Here is a 20113-nt window from a genome sequence, read left to right on the forward strand (position 1 = left end):
TGACTGGGAGATGTAGGCGAGCATAAAATACCACCGAGATCCCCGCCTTTCCCAGCCCCAAATTTTTAGCAGAATGGTAGCGATATTCCATCTACTCACGTGGTAGTACAGCGGAATTAGCTCTACTTGGAGATAAAGGGCCCAGGCTGTGAGCACCTATTTTGGCTGAACAGCCGATACCACGTTTCAAGTAAGTACACATTACACCTTGATTAAATCAAAGATGCGTTATTATTTTCATTTTATATTATTTTATTTTATTTGAGGTACAAAATGGGTCCGTGGCCCCTACAAACAGCCTTTTAAAAGAAACATGAAAATGTTGCTCCTACAACGCTTTTTTCAACGAAACCAACCGTAGATTGCTCCTGTGGTACACGTTGCCCAAGTAACATTAATCTAGTTTATTTACCAAGGTTAACGGTACATTATCAAATATTTCGTGGCACAAAAGTCTTCTTTCTTTTAGAAACTTAGAACCAAAAGGAAATTAGTAATTTTTAACAATTGTCAGTAGAGAAATAGCCCATATAGTTGGCACTAAAATCGAAGTCTAATAAGGCCAAATAAACAAAATAAAATTAAAAAACTAACATTAAATTATATTAAACAAATTGAACAAAATTATTTGTGGAACGGGTAGTAGTCCATGCCGCTGCGCTGTTTAAACAACTGAATTTTACTGGTTTTTGTACTGGCAACTTCAACCATTTTTTGAACTTCTTTTCTGTAGGGAGGGGATAATAGCTCTTCGGCTAGAGAGCATTCAAAAGGCTTAATTGCCTTCAATGGATTAACATAGGAACGAATAAAGTCAAAATCTCTACGGCATGTGTCTAATATTGCATCATAAGAAGCCACCGGAGCATCGTACTCGTAGAAAAAATACCTGTAAAAAATATTAATATTGAAATTATAATATGTTTATAATATGTTTATATAATTATAATTATAAAATAAAAATATTAAAATATAAATATGTAAGAAATATTACATTGTGCAACGGAATAATTTATAAATCCATGACAATGTCATTCAGTATAAATTATCATTATTCAAAGGCAAAAATGAATAAATCAATTTGAAAACAAACATTCAACAGACGTAAAAACTTGAAACAAACAAAATTGAAAAAGGTGAGATATCAGCAAGGTATTAATTATCTGAAGTAGAAACTACAAAAAGTTTATGCGCTTAAGAATGGAGTATACCCTGTTTTTAGGGTGGACACTTTCAAATCAGCTTTTGGACTAAATATCATTATTTAGTGTTGAGTATCAAAAAATAATTTCTGTCATTTTTGTTTCAAATAATTTTAGAGAACGGATATGTGAACTAATGAATTTAAACGATTATGAACTTTTAAGCTAAAAACTCACCAGTTTAAAAAAAATTAGAGTCGACGAGTTTGAGTTCTGTACTGCTTAAATATCCGTCTGCTTGGTCTCATTAGGAACGTTTCTATACGATGAGAATAAAAAAAATAAGAAAGTCTAATTTATTCTGATAAACTTATTCATTTAAAACGTTGTTTTGTTCAGATATTTTTTTTGCTTTTGTTTCTAATCTTTACTGTCTTTTTCTTCATTTTTTCATAATAAGTTTTTTTAGAGGAACTGTTGTTACTTTCTGTTTTTGTAGCCGTTCAAGATAATGAATCATTCAAAAAAAGAAAACAAAAACAGTAGTAACCTAAACCATAAGAAAGGGAGTTTCAAGACAATATAAAAAAAAGTATCTAATTTTTATCCTAATTCACAACATATCTATCAAAAGTTGAAAGCATTATAAAATGAACATTTTTTTAAGGGGAAAAACCATAATAAACTGCTTCAATACAATGAACACAACTGAGAATCTAAGCTCACCAATTTCCTATATGTATCACCGAACAAATTGTTTACTGAGAGCTCAGCTGATCTTGTCATTGCAAAGGTGGGCAGAACCTTCAAAAACGATATTTGAGACTAATTTAGATTTTCCCCTTAAAAAACACAAATTATTTGCATTAAAACAGGGACAACAGAATTGCCTCCGAAGCTGTTTACCTAAAAATTCATATCGGCGAAAAGTTTTTTTTTTCAGTTACCTTCAAAAAAACAACATGTTAACTTTTGGAGCTTTAGGAGAAGGTAACTAGTTTACAGTTTCTTCAATATGTATCCTACTTATGCTTAGCTGTATCCTACATATGTTTAGAAATATATGCTGAACGAGCTAAATTTTAAACAAATTTCTTCCAAAATTTCAAAATATGTGACAGTTGTATTTTCAAGTACCATTCTGTCATGATACTTGCATATCCAAGACAGAAAGTGGTGATTATTTATAATAAAGGTCTATATGATGCAAATGATGGTCTCCACCATCTACAATGATAGACCATATTTGAAATACAATATTTCCAAACAGCAAAGCTATGGTAGCCTCAGGTGGCTTCATGCTGCAATGAATTTTATTAACAGAGGTAGATTTGATTGCTTGAAGTTTTTTTTAGATAATTACGATAGCCTCTACGTGAAACCTCTACTTATGAATGATGAGCTATACGGTTACAAATAGGCCTAACGGTTACACGAATGATAGCCGGAAGTCGTGAAAGAAAAAATAATTTTTTCTGTAAACATAAATACTTTTTAGATGTTTTTTTTTTAGTTTTCTACGTGAACAAACTGCTAAAAAATATTTTAAAATCACTCTAAATGTCATATCCTTTTTTATTCCTTTACATCCTTTTATATCTATACCCAAACAAAGTGTTGAGGGAAAGCTTTTTTTTTCTTTTTCTGATCTTTTTTTTGTCTAGAAGCCTCAAAATTGAAATTTATATAGATTTTTAATTTTGAAAGATGTGTTTAGTCATTCTTTGAGGTAGCAAGAATACAAGAAGGACTTACCAGCTGCCAAATCGAGAACATTTACAATTTGGTTCAAGACTCTTGAGGAAGTATTCCGTTTTTTTTTTTTTTTTTTTTTCTGACTATAGTGTTTCTGCTCATCTTTCCGACGATTTTTTTTTTCTTTTTTTTACTACAAGCGAAATGTAAGCAAATTTATGTTTAACCATTTATTAAACCTACAAGATTTTTAGCAAAAAAAAACAAGCAATAGAATTATTGTTTCTTATGTTAGGAGTAGCCTATTTTCCTCCTCTGAGACTATTACATAATACCAGACATATATAACTATTAGGTTTTGCAAAAAGGGCATAAGTCCAATTTTTCCGAGAATGAGTTAAGCATACCGGTCGAAATGGCTCGAAGAGATCTATCGATTTCTTGATTCAAAAGGGTTTATCCTTAATCTTGACAGAGGTATAAATGGTGTCAAAAAGGCATAAGTCCAGATTCGTGAAAAAGGAATATGCAAAAGGGACCTATGTCCAGTTTTTTGCAGATGATGAACTTAAACCCTTCTAGTGATATGGGAATTTCAAAATACTTACGATTTTGTTCATTTGGCAAATATTTTAAATATTGAATACAGCCCAAATACAACATTGAATACAGTGGACATTGAGTCAGTCATGAGTCAACCTAAGAATCTTGTTCACCCCGCTGCAATTCTACTGGGCTATCACAATAGACAAAACACAAAGTGTTTTTGAAAATATCTATCGTTGCATACAAGTCTAGTGGACATTGTCCGCCATGAGTCAACCCAAAAATCTCGGTAACCTCAATTGAAATTCCAGTGGACTTTTCCAGTAGGCAAACTGCCTACAAGTCCTGTTGACATGGTCGGTCATAAATCTTTGAATCATTTTTTAGTCCAATTGGACTAAAAAATGCCTTCACTACTAAGGATAGGACGAAAAAAGCTGCATGAGCTAAGTTGACAGGAACGAAAGAATTCGAAGCAAAGGGTAAAGAATGCATGACCAGTATTCTGGGAATTGTAAAGGTAGCTGTTTTAAAAGGTCGATAACTCAGTAAGAAAAATAATGCTTGATTTTTACTAGAAAGGTGGTGACAAACTGGCGCAACATCAGTTTTTGGCTGGATTGATTAGAAAAGGACTACCACAGCAGAAGAGGAAAAGAGTAAAAGCGAGCAACAGAATAAGGAGTGTTAGTCTTCAGTACACACTCAAGAATAGCACTCCAAAAACAAACTGTCTACAAAGCCTGTGTTATTGGGACTTTGGCATCATACTAAGATAAAATGAAAGGATTAGTTAAAGAGATAAACGAGTTGTGAATCCAAGCGTACTGAAATCTGCTGGTTCCGGTACACAAAGGATTTAAAAATAGTGCAGTTAAAAGCCTCCCACATGGAAAAGAAATCATTGCGAACGATGAAAATATTAAAGCGGGGTCGAGTTTCTACCATCCCAGTTCTTACCCAGAAGTTTCTAAATGATCACCCAATCAGCAAAGCCAAGTACAATCATCTCATTTCTCTTCTTCCCTTTATTTCATAGGATTTCCATTGGTTTTACAGAAATCTTCTGTAAGGAAATACCTTTTTGCAATACCTAAAGAGGTATTGCAAATTCGACTAAATATTCCTCTACTGAACTTTGCTTAAAATATTCCTCTTCTCGATCAGATACGTTCTAAAAAATCCTTGCTAAACAAGTTTTTTCTTGAACAAGTTTTTTTTTTGAAAAAAAAAATTGATAAGTGACACCAGTAACGAAATAACTTAGTTAATTAGCTTATTAATAGCTAGTACATAACTTAGTTATAACTTAGCTTATTCAAAGACCTATTTCTAACCTAATAAATCTAAACAGTAAAGATTCCCTTTTCATTGTCTTCGACAATCAATTTGTGACGGTTGTTTTGTTAATTTGAATTACTTGAGTTTTACATTAAATCACTGAATATAACTTATTTTTCCCATATAGGCATAAGTTGTCCATCGATAATGTAGCTGCCCAGTTCAAGATGTTGGATATGCCGTCCGCCTGACAGATGCATATGATTCTTAGGACTTGTCTTGGATAATTCAATCCTTGTTTGAATCAGTAAAACCGCATTTTACATAAGAACAGAGTTAAGGTGCCATATGGTTTGGAAAATAATCGGTAAGTGAGAACATTTTTCATTTTCTCTTCTACGCCTTTTTTCCTATTTACCTTCATTTTTTATACTGCTCATGAAAGTCTACTTTTTCCATCTTTACTTTCGCCTTTGCATAATCCTCGACAAAACGTAGCTCTAGTTATCTTTTCAATTTTAACTCCAAAATACCAATTTAGCCTATCTGGGTTTGTGATGTATGATTTTAGAAGTAAATGATGTACCTTAAACACACAATTCTATTCATCTCTTGAAGGTGGGTCATTCTCTATAAATAGTTGTTAAGTTCATTTTCATTTTATTGCTTCCATAGAGAATTCCCATATTGTTTTTCAGGAATACTCCAAACAGTGACTGTTAGCTGACCTTAACTGTGGGTCATTCATCAAATCCTACTCATATAGGGAGGGATTCATGGGTTCCAATGTCCCATTTTTTTTTAAAGAAAATGTTTGCTAAATTTAAATTATAATGATTTCAAGTATACATATTTTTTATGTATTTTTTTTATATCTTACATTTTTTTAGTTTTCTTTTTTGTCGAAGCTGATTAATTTTTTCTTTTTTTAGGACTAATTAGACTTTTGTGCTTGTTAAAGGGCAAGCAGAGAGTCGCTGTATTCATATGTACTAATGGTGAATGGGTTCGTTTTTTATTGCTCTTTATATTTTTGTATGTGTCATATGATCATGCTTTGTTTCTTCTCTGCTAAATGGTCAGTGAAGACTCTGGGATCTGTTTGGGTATTTATATAATATATTTGTATCTTCGCGTTTTTTTTATTTTTTTATAATGAATTCACGAACTCTGTTCAAACATTTTTGCACAAAAGACCTTAAAGGAAAAATGTGATCAAACTATGGGCCTTAATTTTTATATGAGCCAGCTTTGAACCGAAATTGAACCAAAAAAATGTTGTGGTAAAATTTTTACAAACAAAATTTTTACAAGATTTTTTTGGTAAAAAAAAAAATATTGTAAAATTGGTAATAATGCTGGGTTTATTAGCTTACTGAAACACCATTGTTACTAAGGTTGTTAGCGAATAATTTTTGTTAGAACGGCAGAAAAGCAATTTGACCAAAGCACTTTGAACCAAAAAAATGAGCCAGCTTTGAACCGAAATTCCGGGTGAAATACAAGTTCATCACTTATTAAACATTTACATTATCTCCGTTATTCAATGTGTTAAAAAACTAATGGTTACGCAACTCAAGGTAAAGATCTGCTAGTAGTGGTCACTTTTATTTTTCTGCGCACAACCAACGACGCAAAGCCTAAATATTTGTTTTGCATCTATAATATGGAGCTTGTAAAATTTAATGGAATTGAAGCTTCAGTCAAGTTTTCGAATCAACCGTATCCTTTGACTTCCCTTTTACTCATAAAATACAGAATAACTTACGTTCCAGAAGTGAATTTCTGTTCCTGGATTTTCAATATTCGTGGTAAAGGTAGCTCACCAAGTGATGAAACCTTTCGGATGAGTCCGCCGTTTTCTAAGACTAACATGCCTGTTCTCTTCAAAGAATTAACGAGCTCATCCTTCAAATAAAAAAAGGAGAAAAAGAAAGAATCACCAATAAAAAAAAATTAACATCTTCCTTGTCTCCAAAAATGTTGACAATAAATGCTAGGCCATAGGCTACCAATAATAATATATGCATATTAAGCATAGAAATATGCATAAAAACGATAGATCAGTGAAAATCTGTCCATAGTAAACATAACATCATTGACTAAGGAAAAGACAATATGTAAAGATGTCAGAGTTCAATTGTTTTTCCATTCATTACAACAAAAATAGCCTCAACATAGTCTCTCCTGCAAGGCTCCATGGTCAGGAACGAACAGGGGGGACAACAATAAAAAAAAAATACCGAAAAGAAAGTCCCTAAAATCATAAGCCATACAGAGATGTAGTGCTTCATTTCAAATCATTCAATAGAACTCAAACAACCCACACTGAAACAAATATCCAAACCCAAACTAGCAATATCAACTCCAAAGGATGCCATTAAAAAAAACTCAATTATTAACTACAAATTCTTTGACATTCTTTTTGGAGATACCAAATGAGTGGCAGCTTCGTGCAGACTCTGAGAGCGCGTTCGGTATCATATTACAAGCTATTAGATGGTTGAAGTAAGGCCGCAATGATGGAGGATGAAAATTTTCTATGTTGGTGCAAGTGGGGAGATGGTGAGTCGGTTGATAAAAAATAAAAGAAAGATTATTGCACATGACAGCACGAAGGTGCCTACGCAACTGAGTAAAAGCGAAAAAAGCACACGCCAGCATATAAAGACATTTCAAATCAAGCAAGGGTTTAAATCAAGAACGTTTAGATTACACAGTAATAGCTTAATTCTTGCTTTATTATAAAGTTTTATGAGCACCCCATATACTTTTTTTCTGGCCTAGTTAATTCATATAGGAAGCCTATAAAAACTCGGAAGGCAACTCGATTCATCATAAATTCAAGTTTTCAATGCCCTTTAAAGGCATAAATCAATCAGAGGGAAAGTACCCATTTTCACCATTATGCACCTCTGCAACCCCCATCTCATAAGACAGAAATTCCGAAATAGCTATTTCACTCAGCATATGTGCTCCAAAAGGAACATGATCCATGCAACCCAAGAAGCGAGATTATTCAAAGCTTATTTTTCAAAACTTTGCTTTGGAAAATTTGGGTAGGTTGCATTGTATTAAAACTGAAAGTTCTCAAGCAATTAAGATGTTCACCTTGAGGCAAATATTCCTTTCACTAGATTATTAAATTTGGCAGAAATTTCAACATGCTACACCTTATTTAAGAAGAATCAATGAAAAATTTTAAATCTGTATGGTTGAAAATCTGTATCCCTAATTTTTCAGCAAAAAAAAGAAAAAAAGCAACATACAATCAAGTTTTAAAAGAATAGTAAAGAACAAAATCGAAAGCTGGAACAATCAGAGATACATCAATATAACAATCTAAACCCTAAATGAACAGAAAGCACTTGAATGAATAAGTGATAGCTAAAATGAACCAACATTAAAATGAACAGTCCTTTGGACCCCCCCCCCCCCCCCTCTCTGCACAAAATCATAGCATTGTCACAGCTATTCCTATAATTTATTATATATTTCATGCAATTCATGTATTTTGGGGTTTCTTAAGCCCTTTCAAATAACAAGCACTATGCACATGTTAGTATACTCTTTACTTTTCAAATAGATTTTCAAAAATACTAACTAAATCTCTTTAAAAATGAACAAGTGAAGAGATGCTGCAAAGAAAATTTCAATTTTTATTCTATGCAGTCCTAATTCCAATTCTTAATCAAATTGAGTGGCCTACAACATCAATATACATTGACCTAAACTCAGCAGAAGACTAATAAATGTGTAATAGCCACTCTAATAAAGGGTTTTTAACCTTTTAAGTTCATTAGAGAAATCTTGTGGTTGCTTTTAGACCTCCATATCAAGAAAAAAAAATTCGTTAGAAAAAAATTTACCACTCAAATTTTACACCTCCTCGTTATATTTGGTCACAGTATGAGTAGAACTTACAAACACAATCAGTCTTCTCACTTGAGATCGAATATAGAAATAATTAATTCCATCAAGTCAAAAAAATGAAGGATGCAAATGGAAATTGCAGAAAATGGCCAAAATGGAGATTAGGAAGCAGGGAGAAAAGACAAGAATATTGAGAAGTGGAAGAAAATGCAAGAAAAGCAGCACAATCAGAAAAAGCATATTCAATGGAAACAAGATTAGATTTAGTTAACACATTTCAAATTGTTAAAGGTTTGATAATTTATCTTTTTGTGATTTCTTTCAGTTCAGCCATTATTCTCCCACACGGAAGAATTCATTAAAACTGTGTCAGAAAAAAAGGTTTTAAAGGGTGAACAGAGTTGTTTTATAAATCGATCCATTAAATCATAAGACGTGTTACCTGACCATGTTATTTCAAGAAATAATACAACAGCTTTTAAAACAGCGTTTTTTGAAATGCCTTTTTATGAAAGGCAATATATAGTACCATGATATTTGTATGATCTGTTTTACTCAGTGACCCTAAGAAGAGTGTCATGAATTTTTCTCTGTCCATTTGCATTTATTTATTAATAGATCAAACGGTAGGCAATAATGCTTGTTGCTATAGACACAAAACAAGAAAATAGCTAATTAGCAACCCTAGCAACACTTATAAATGATAGATGAAGAAAAAAAGCACCTCATATCCAAAACTCATAACCAAAAGATATGCTTATAACTAATAACTAAAGATCAAAATCCCCTAAATAGATGTATTTAGATATCCCTTATGTATTTACTTATTTTTGCTATGTATTTAGCCTAAGGAATTTATTTGTGCTTGCAGTACCAGTCAATACCCAGGGGGTCCAATTCTAGTTTACTGTCTATTTGTATTGAGACAAGTCTATGGCTTACTCCATTTTTTTCTCTCTTAAAATAAGATATAATTGTCAACAATTGGCGGATTTGGAATCCTGTGAACAGATTGAGCTAGTCATTATGTTTAAATTTTAAAGTAGTGATTCATACAATGGAAAACAAAATTCCAGTTCCTTCAGGATTGAAAATTATGGTCAAGAACCAAGCAAAAAAAAACGAATGTTTTTTATAAACATACAAGGACTAATGTAAAGTGTCATACATTTACAGTAGAATACTTAATAATCAGTATAAAAGAAAACTGGTGCAGTTTTTTTTAGTATTTAAGAGTCTAAAACTCTACTTTCTAGGTCAGTTGAGGTGAATAAAAAAGACGTTTGAAAAAAAAAAGAAGTGCATGTTCCATATAAGAGATTGTAGATATATTGAAAGACCCTTCTTTTAAAAAACTTTTTCAAAGGGACATGATGTCTCTTATTATCCTTCAAACCCTCTTTACCTAAATATAAAATTCAGTAATCAAAAATTACATTTGGACCTTGAATCTTGTCAATGTCTGGGTATGACAAGGATTGTCAGAGAGAATTAAAAAATAACAGTAGTCTACAGCATGTGCTTGGATGGACTTTGTCTTAATGAACAGGCGAATATGCAATACAAAGGACCTCTATATTCCCTAAAATAGTAACAGTATTTGAAAGGATTGCCTATTATCACTCCATGCATTGAAATTGCACTGAAAAAATCAATTTGGCCAAAATAATTTTGATTCAGTATATTAAGTTTACAGATAGTCAAACAAGGGCTAGATAAATTTACAAACACTTGACAAATCTTACCTTTAACATGGGTCTGACTATAAGGGCTAGTTCATAAAGGGGCATTCTGTGTCTTGATTATTGTATTAATCCTGTAAGAGTAAAATATAATAGTAAATAAATGAAAAACAAGAAACATGAAGATCAACCTTATCACATAGTTGAAGCTAACAAAAAATACAGCTAAGTGTTCTGACACATTTAATAAGAAATCATGGATACACAAAAGTCATGAGCACAGTTGTAACCATTGCTAGTAACTCATTACAATGTCATAAAACTTGAGGCTGAAAAAGTGCTTTTCTAGCACAATAGCTAGAAAATCAATTTTTGTCCTCTGTGATTGTCCATTAAATTATTGATACACTAGAAAGTACTAGCCTTGCAGTAATTTTTAATTTGAATTTTTGTGATTTGTCATGTAGCTTGTGGATACTTTATTTGCTAAAAGGTTTATCCTTGAATTTCACAAAAAAAAATTCTTTTGTATCTTACAGTGATCTATACAAGATTCAGGGACACACAATATTTCCTTTTCTATATCTAGTTAAAAGCCTATCAGTACTGTTTTATTCTAAAAGCTTGGTAGATACATATTTTATGTACACATAACACCAGCTAGATAGTCTTTAGATTTCTTTATCTTTTTAATATTTTGAGCTGAAGACAGAACCTAGACTGTTGATTTACCTTGTGTGGTTTCAACAAATGGGATGACTTCAATTCCACTTTATTTGATGGATACTCTATTCTACTAATCTTTGGTTCCAGTGAAACATTATTTTGAGGAACTAGGACTTTTGTATATGCCAAGGTGACTGCAATAAAAGTTATAGAAAATTAAATAAACTAATCTTATGCAAAAATATGCAATATGTCTGTAAAATTTCCCAAAGATAATGCCATTTTGAGGGAAAGGGCAGGAATTTCATTTATTGTTCATTTACAAACTTGTGTGAATCTAGCATTAAGTCATTTATCAAAATAAAGTCTCCACAAGCTAGGGGACTGAGAAATTTTTTTTATGAAATTGGTATCCCTTTTTTATCCTATTATGTTTATTTGTAATTTTCAAACTACTGAAATTAATATTTGTACTTTATTTAAGAAAAGTTTGTGCATCAGCTGAAGAAAAATTCTTATGTGAACTTGGCCCAGCTGGGCTTAAGATAGCTATTTAGAAATATAAATCTTATCTCCCAAGAAGATTGAAAATTTTAAGACAAAACATCAAATTTTAAGAAGTCTGCTGTATATATACCTGAGCAAAGAGATTCTACACTAAGTCATTTCAGTGTATTAAAGGTTACAAAAATGTTTATGTCTGGTGATGTGTCCCCATTTCTATTGAGTAAATTTTGATATTTTGAACAAGACAACCAAGTTTAATTCTTCATAAAGCATCTAGATTCAACAAATAACAAAACTGGAAGATGCAAAGAGCCTTAGGTTCACACAGTAACCTATTTCATCACAGTTTCATTTATTTAACCTAACTGGGCAGTGAAACTCCATTAAAAAATGATTATTTCCTAAAAATTTATTGTGTTAATGCTATCATTTGCAATTAAAAAAATTGGTGACTAGTTGTGCTTTTGGTACATCTGTTTTGCATGAGAACTTTTGAAAAAAATGTCTTTGATCCCAGGATAGCATCCACACATCAGTACAACCAATAAATTCTTTGTGTCTTTATCCTAAGCAAATGTATTTGTGGTTGTTTTCTAATACTAAACGCAAATATATAGCAGAAACAGCAAAAATATACTACAGCTCATACTGGTGAGTAGTTCTGCCTTTGATACATCTGTTTTGCATGAGGACTTTTTCATAAAGTCCTTGGTTTGAGCCAAGGATTGCAACACACATCAGTATAACCAATAAGTTCTTTGTATCTTTACCCTAGGTAAATGTATTTGCCATTGTTTTCCAATACAAAAACCCAAATTTATAGCAAAAACAGAAAAATATATTAAAGCTCATATAAAATCTGTTTTTTCAATGTGTAAAAGAAGAAACAACAGAACTATTAACATCAAATTCAGCAAAAATACCCTTTTTTCCTGGATGAATTTATCAATTGCCTGATTGAATAGCCTTATGTTAATAAACCAATTGAACCATTATGATGCATGAACTTACAGCAAAACTATGTAAAGTCTGAAAAAAATTACTTTTTATAAAAAATTGAAGCTTTGTGAACTTGGACTACATATTGTCATCTACTACCTGTAGACAATATTTGAAACTGCTTCCATTTTATAAAAACAAGTCACTAAATTTTGAATATAGGAAAAATCAATAAATGATTTTAATAAATCTGTTTATTGAAAAAATAAAGATGCTAAGGTTTGCAAAATTCTTATAAGACAGATTAGTACCTAGCATCTGGTTGGTTAAATGTCCATTAACTTAGTTTAGAGCATCTTCAAAGGTTAAAAATAGAATTAGTAGCAATATATTTTAATGATTACTACAACAGGAATGAACATTGAGAGGTATATTGAATTAATCTTGAGTTTACTTATTTGATTGATGTATATTTAGTTGTTGAATACTTCTAAAGGAAATATTTTACTAAAACAAAAGTAGTATGATCCCTTTTCTGGTGCTGCCTGAAATTCCTCTCTTCTCTCCCCACCCTTTCCAAATAATACAATATGGGTAGATTTTCTGATTCTATTAGGACAGCTAGGAAATAGACATATTTTTAAATCAGAATTACAACCTGAACCTGAATATAACATTCATATCCATTAGAAATAAACTTGGTAAATATTTACTTTTGTTCCATTTTAGAGCACTTAGAAATGCCAATTCTAGAAGTAAATCTATTTCTGGTTGACCCTCCTCCTACATGGGGCAAACTAAAAATGTGCAAAGTGGGCTTGCTTAAAGGTAACATTACCTATAGAGCAAAGCAAATTAGTCCATGAGCCCTGTAGGCAGCAAGGCAAGGCCTGTATTCTATATTTATTTAATAAGCCTTGTTTGAGTTTTTTCATCACTCTTTGTTGAATAAATATAGAAAACAGACCTCACCCTGCTGCCTGCAGGGCTCATGGACTAATGTGCTTTGCTCTAAAGGTAATGTTACCTGTAAGCAAGCCCACTTTTTTCTATTTTTAGCTTTCCCCATGGAGGCAGAGGGTTAACCAGAAATGGATACACTTCTCTAATAATGACAAGGAAACAATATGTGATTCTCAGATCACATCTCTTGCTAGGCTATATGCAGTAACACACACGAACAAAAGCAAACATTTATCATAAACTTTACCTGAACTGTGTTCAAATATATATTCAATGAATTTTCCATTAGCCTATTTTGACAAAGTGTTAGCCTAAATCAATTTGAAGGAAAGAGAGACTTGTAGACAATTTTGTGCATACATACATTTTAGGGTATGTATTTGCACATTTTTCCATAATTTGAATCTTTTCCTAAAATCATAATAACCAGTGGGAAAAGGTGATGTTGATCTTCTGTAGAGAATCTTGCTGGGGGTCTTAGCTTTACTGAGATTAGGCAGCATCCCAAGTTAGCTTTCATTCCACTTTTTGTGATCAATAGCCTTCTTGAATGATACAACAGTCTTGGATGGAACAGTGGCATTTGAGAGACTTTCATGGTGCATTTTAGTAACTTCTTTTTACAACTAACAAAAACCAGTTGTTTAGCCTAATTTACAGATGCTAATAGGCTACTAACCATCTACAATTCTAACCTTTTTGATGTTTCGAAGACTCGGGATCAAAATAGAAAAGCAAATTATTCTAGAACTTGCCAATTAAGCAAAACTTTCTGCAGACCAGCACCGCCACTGCAGCAGACAACGTTTCCAATTTTCAAATAATTTGCCTGAATCTTTGTTTTGGACAGTTTTGCCGCTAAGAATTTTAAAACCTGAAAAAAAGTGTCAAAGCACTTGCGAAATTCGTCGGAAACTTGTGACCAGGGCCGTAGAAAGAATTGTGTTCAGGGGGGAAGGCAAAAAGAAAAACTTTAAGAAATTTGTAAAAACTGTTTTTATGTGCCATTTTGCTACGTTTTTCAGTCTTGCAAAAAAATTTGGGGATCAAATCCCCTAGCCCCTTTTGAACACGGCCTTTCTTCAAAAATAACCAATTAATGACCCAAACTTGTGTTTAAACGGTTAGCTATCAGTTAGTGTGGTATCCATGCACAATTGAAGCTATGAAAAGGAAATACTACGGAACTCTGAAAAAAACTCTACGAATCCTAAAACACTTACTTACATTATTCTTAAAACGTTTTAGCTTATTTTACATCCAATCCCTTCTCCCAATTAGCAAATTTACAACCCAAATGATAGATTTTACATACATTTTGTCAAGCGTAACCGATGTTTCAACTTGTTACCTGTAAACTGAACCAACGTTGAGTGAAATAAAGAAACAGAAAAAGCATGAGAAATATACAATTTGGACGATATACTGCTACTCCCTCTCCTAATGTGCGGAAGTTATATTAAAAACACACCAGGGCTAGCATGAGCACCCATAACCTGGACTTCAGGGGGAGGGCTTATATGGTCTAGTTGTTGCTTCCAATGCTGTTCAATAGAAGTCTCAAACAAAAATATAAAAATATAAGGTAGTGTTGGAGAGCCAAGGATGATGCTTTACATAATGTTTACCTTTGATTTGTATTATAACTATCCCATTTGCAATTGTTTCAGTGCATCTTGAGGGATTTAAAAAACAGAAAATGCATGAGAAATACACAATTTGGACCATATTCTGCTACCCCTCTCCTAATGTGTGGAAGTTATGTCAAAAACATAGGAGGGATTACCATGAGCACCAATAATTTGAAGTTTAGGGGAAGGCTTACCTGGTATGATACTGCATAATAGAAATCTCGAAACAAAAATATAAAAAATAAAAGGCAGTGTCATTGAGCCAAAAATTATGCTTCAATTAATGTTTACCTTTGTTTTTTGTCATCCCAATTGGAAATGTTTAAGTGCATCTTTGAAATGATATTTCTTCATAACTTTACTTAATTCCTTTTTCGTAGTTATTGTAAGACTGAACAAAATCAAAATTCTGCAAGATCTTTTGTTTTCTCGGTATAGCAAATGAAAATTCGATTAATGAAGATATTATTCTTCTCTGAACAAAAAGGTAAAAATTGTATGTGTTTTTTCATAACTGAAGATGTGTTAAAAGATAAACAGAGTCCGATGCCAGGTAAAGTAATACTCATATCAACTAAGCCACAAAAAGATTGCTTTCAAAGAGAAACATGTTGCTAATGATCAATTTGCTGATCTTTTGAAATTTATTTCTTTTTTTTAGGACTATAGCATCAACATTTGGTTTTTATTTTACATGCATGAATGAACAAATCGCCAAAAGTCCTTTTTAGACCTCAAATTCTCAACCAAGGAGAAAAATTGTCATAAAGGTACTAAAATGTCCCTTTGTTGGCAACCCTGTAGCTTAAGCCCCAAAACCTGTGACTGCCCTCCATTTCATAGCTAACTTGTGAATCTGTGACCATACAAAAACCAGTAATATTTCACAGGGAATCTTTAACGGTGGCAATACCGGTTCTGAGCTGTATTTGGGCAAGAATTACATTTTGATGTTTATCCTTTGATTTGTGGTATTTTATGTCGACTTCGAATAGCATGGTGAACTCTTTTGCCGGTTGTTTTAAACATAATACCCTGATACGCTTTAATTCCAAATTAAGTAACTGTCAGATTTTATTCTGACATGTTCTTAAACTCAAAATGGAAGGTAAATTGATAAAATTTGTTATTTTCTTAATGATGGTCGATGTTCAAAAATGTTAAGAAGCATTCAAATGAACTAAATATTGGATGAAAATTAGTTGATTTGGTATCAAAATGTTCAATTACAAAGAAAACTTTTTCCAAGTTAAAATAAATGGCACAAATTAAAATCTGAAGGGCAAATCGACTACCTCTTAATTCTTTAATGGTATCTCAAACATGGCTGTGAGCTTCATTTTAATCAGCATCATCGACAAGAAAAGGACTTTTTTCATTTTTTTTCTCTGTTGGCACAGTTGGTGTCTGATTTACAAGATATAAACATAATGCCAGCTTTTCTCGTCTTTTGAAGATGCAAAAAAGGCAGTGTGTTCCCATAGTTAACATAAAAATTACAAATTCAAGTGACAAATACAAAATGGAAGAGTCGATGATATTTTTAAAACTAAAAATTTGCGATTTTTCTGTGTTTAAGAGTTATAATTCCCATTCAAATCAAATAATTTACTGAATAAACCTGTTCAATTCAATACTAAATACCGTTAAATAACTAACTTTGAAACTACCTTCAGGAAAATTCGTTCGTTTATGGAGAAAATGTTCACATGGTGTTGACCTTATGATGCAATACCATAAATGGCCGTGTACCATTTTTACTTTTATAGGTAATTTTTTTTTATAAATGACGGTTTGTATTCTAAAGAAGTTTTATTCTGATACAGCTGATCCTTTCCAAAACAAAACACAGTGTTGCGATATAAACTTAGAAAATTTAGTTCAACTCGCAAGAAAATTACTTTATTTATCATAAATTTAACAAAAGTAGAATAAAAAAACTGATTGTATATAATGAGCTTTGCCTGCAGCCAATTGATAAAGCAGAACTAATATTAATCATTAATGCACTTAATTCAAACACAAAACTAGAAGAGAAACGTTAAATGACCAAGAGTATACAAAACATTTGCCAGCTGCTATACAAATACATAGCCTCTATTCTTTGTGCTTTCCAGTCATCAAACTTTGTTACACTCATCAAACGTTGGTGAACAAGAGCTCCCAACACTTCATCATTCTGTGAAAAAAGAACAAGGCAGAATTTTCGAAACTACTCTACAGCAATTCCTTCCCTTTATCTAAAAGAGGCGGTTCGTTTAGACTAATTGCTTAGCTTAGCACAGTATTTTAATGCTTATACTGGTAATTGGAGCCAATGGATGCTTGTGTTAATGGACATTTTATTCAGCAAGATTTTAGTATTATATATTAAAGGATATGCCTGCGATTTAAGATGGGCTCATCCGTATAACGAAAAGGTTGCCATCAACCTCGACGCGTTGCTTTCTGGGAATGCCGTAGCCACACATGTAATAATATTTGACACCATCATGGTTTTCAAACATTCCTTGGGATTTAATTGATAGCGGAGATCCCAGTTCTACAACACCTTCTACGTGTATTGAAGTAACAGATCCCATGCTAGGAAGAACTATCACTCCCACGTTTCCACCCCAATGAGGCCGTATAATCAGATTTGTCAATGACGAATAGGGATGAAGAACGGGGTCTTAGCTATTGCCGGTTCATATATATAGAAGTCAAATCCAATATTCATCTAAAAAACTAGTTGAAATTAGGTATTGGGTATTGGGAGCGAACTGGGGGAAAAGGTTCTCAAGCAGTTTTTGCATTTTAGACTGCTAGCCAGTTTGTCAGGGAAGAGAAAGTTTTGTATTTAAGTCAAACTTAAAACGAAACAAAAATACTGTGAACGAATAAAAGAAACCAAAAATGAGCACAAATTAAAATGAATTTTTCGACCTCACATTAGAAATAAAACTTATTATTTTTAACCTCACATTAAAAATAAGATGTGTTTGTGTAAGTAAATGATTGAAAACAAAATGGACCAAAAATAAAACACGCAGTCAAGTTGAACTCAAGTCAAGCTTCAAAATAGAAATTACAAGAAATAAGGATTGTCTTGTCAAGCACCAAAATTACTAACACAACATTCTTTTTCTGCTAATTAGTCTTCAATAAAAAAAAAAAAACTTCGCCAATTTTTTTGCCAACTAATTTCACACCCAGCATGTTAATTTTAAGCAACCTAAATGTTAACAAAAATTTGTCATTGTCAAACTTTTTTCTTGATATTTATTTTCGGACTTCATTTTGATGCTTACTATATTGTGACAATTTCTTCTTCTTTGCAAAGTTTTAATTTTCTTGCTAATTTCTATAACAACATTTTTTTTTTTTACTGCTGACTGAATTTAATAGGAATGTTATTCTTTACCAAGAATTTTTCTTTCTTAGTAATTTCTGTCTGTTTCTTTTATATTTTAACTATATATTAATAAACTTTTTTCTTTGTCAACTAATCTCTAGAATTACACTTTTTTCTGCAAACTAAACTCAAACAATTTTACTTTTCAGGTAACTAAACATTTTTTCCTCACCAAATTTATTTTTTTACTAGCTAGTTCTTAACAATGTATTTTTCTGCTAAGTAAATTTGAATAAACAATTTTTGTTCATCAAGTTTTTATACATGCTTAATGTACGCTATACTTTACAAAATTTCTCAACAATATCTTGAAAGTAATACGGTCGATTCTGACACACCTGCAGAACTGATTTTCCGAACTTATCAGTTACCTGATGGGATAAAAAAGTAAGCAGGACTACTATGTACTAATCCCTTATGCTTCACAAACTTTTCGTAGAGAGGCATCAGGCATGTTAAATTGCAATCGGAAGGCATTAGATATTGTACTTTCTTTTTAAATTACAATGAAATCATTTTCCTTTGCCAATGAAGAAAGAAAAAACTGAAGAAATTGGAATTACAAAAAAAAACATAGATGCCACATGTTGTCTATGCAAGAAAGTATTTTCCCTTTCTTATCGAACCAAGGGGCAGCTGCCATTGAAACCATGAATTACTAGGTAATTCGACTACAGCAGCATGGATTACCTGACAATAAAACTTTGTAGTTTTTCTTTCATTAATGTTCTTTTTTAATATATTTGTGTAGTAATAACTTGACTAATAAAAAAGACAAAGAGAATAAGTTGAGAATAAGCTGGGGAGCTAATGACTGAGTAACTTATTATTTTAAGTGATTTGAATGACCATTTCATATTGAGCTGAGGATGTTTTGAAGGATTTTGATTGGTAAGCTACAGGATGAGAATTGGGAGAAAATATCAAGGAACAGTTGATACTAACTAAAGAGTCCAAAATTGAAAAATGTAGAAGATAGATGGGATAATTTTAAGAAAGTAGTTGATGAAGTGGCAGACGGTGTCTTAGGGAAAAACGTTCGAAATGCAGCTAGGAATATTAGAGAAAATGCATTAGATTTAGTAGAGATGAGGATAATATGAAAATAAGAGAATGCAAGGAAAATAGAGAAAGCATTAAAACATGAATTAAGGAGGTGGGAAATCGAGGTCATGGATAAGATTGCTGAAGATTTAGAAGACGCAGCAAGACTGCATAACAGTAAAATACTTAGAATGTTAGAAAACTGTGATGACCTGTCCCAATTAAAGATAGAAATGGGGCCACAATCAGTGATAACGAAAGAGTTAAAAAGAGATGGGAAGAACGTTTTGAGAATGTGCTAAACCGTGATAAAATTACAGGAAATGATATGAAAAAGAATAAAAAGTTTGTGACACTCTGGAAGTGAGGGAGGATTTATTTTGCAAGGAAAAATTAGAGACAGTACTAAAAGAAGCAAAAATACTCAGGACACTACAACATACTTGAAAGCTAATGTTTGGAAGACTAATCAGCTTAGACTGAGAATAAGTGAGGGAGAGCAGGCAAGGTTTGGTAGCGAAAAAATTGATCAAATGGAAGGCTTCACTTCTCTGGGTAGTTTTATTAGTAAAGAAAGTGGAAGCAGTGAAGATGTTAAATGTAGAATGGCCAAGGCCCAGGTTGTTTTTTCACAGTTGGAAAAGTTTGGAAGAATATGAACATAAGTCTGTGAACCAATAAAGAATATTGGAGGCTGTAGTGGTCAAGTATGGTTTTGAAATGTGGGCGCTCCGAAAGACAGAGGAGAAT

At 32.3% G+C, this 20113-nt stretch overlaps 1 protein-coding gene across 3 annotated transcripts; it reads right to left on the reverse strand.

Annotated features, from left to right (window-relative positions):
• Positions 1-581: 581 nt before the first annotated feature.
• Positions 582-14134, reverse strand: LOC136026376 (small ribosomal subunit protein bS6m-like). 3 transcript variants are annotated; one of them, XM_065702922.1, is made up of 4 exons: positions 14050-14134; positions 10283-10353; positions 6433-6572; positions 582-889 (listed from the first exon to the last, which is right to left on the reverse strand). In XM_065702922.1, exons 2-4 carry the CDS (start codon positions 10325-10327, stop codon positions 625-627), a joined length of 450 nt encoding a protein of 149 aa, XP_065558994.1. In that variant the 5' UTR covers positions 10328-10353; positions 14050-14134; the 3' UTR covers positions 582-624. The 3 variants fall into 3 exon arrangements, with proteins under 3 accessions (XP_065558994.1, XP_065558993.1, XP_065558995.1); XM_065702921.1 differs by having other exon boundaries at positions 13990-14128; XM_065702923.1 differs by having other exon boundaries at positions 13974-14114.
• Between the last annotated feature and the right edge of the window lie 5979 nt (positions 14135-20113).

The sequence above is a fragment of the Artemia franciscana genome, chromosome 4 (assembly GCF_032884065.1).
Source record: "Artemia franciscana chromosome 4, ASM3288406v1, whole genome shotgun sequence".
Taxonomy (NCBI): domain Eukaryota; kingdom Metazoa; phylum Arthropoda; class Branchiopoda; order Anostraca; family Artemiidae; genus Artemia; species Artemia franciscana.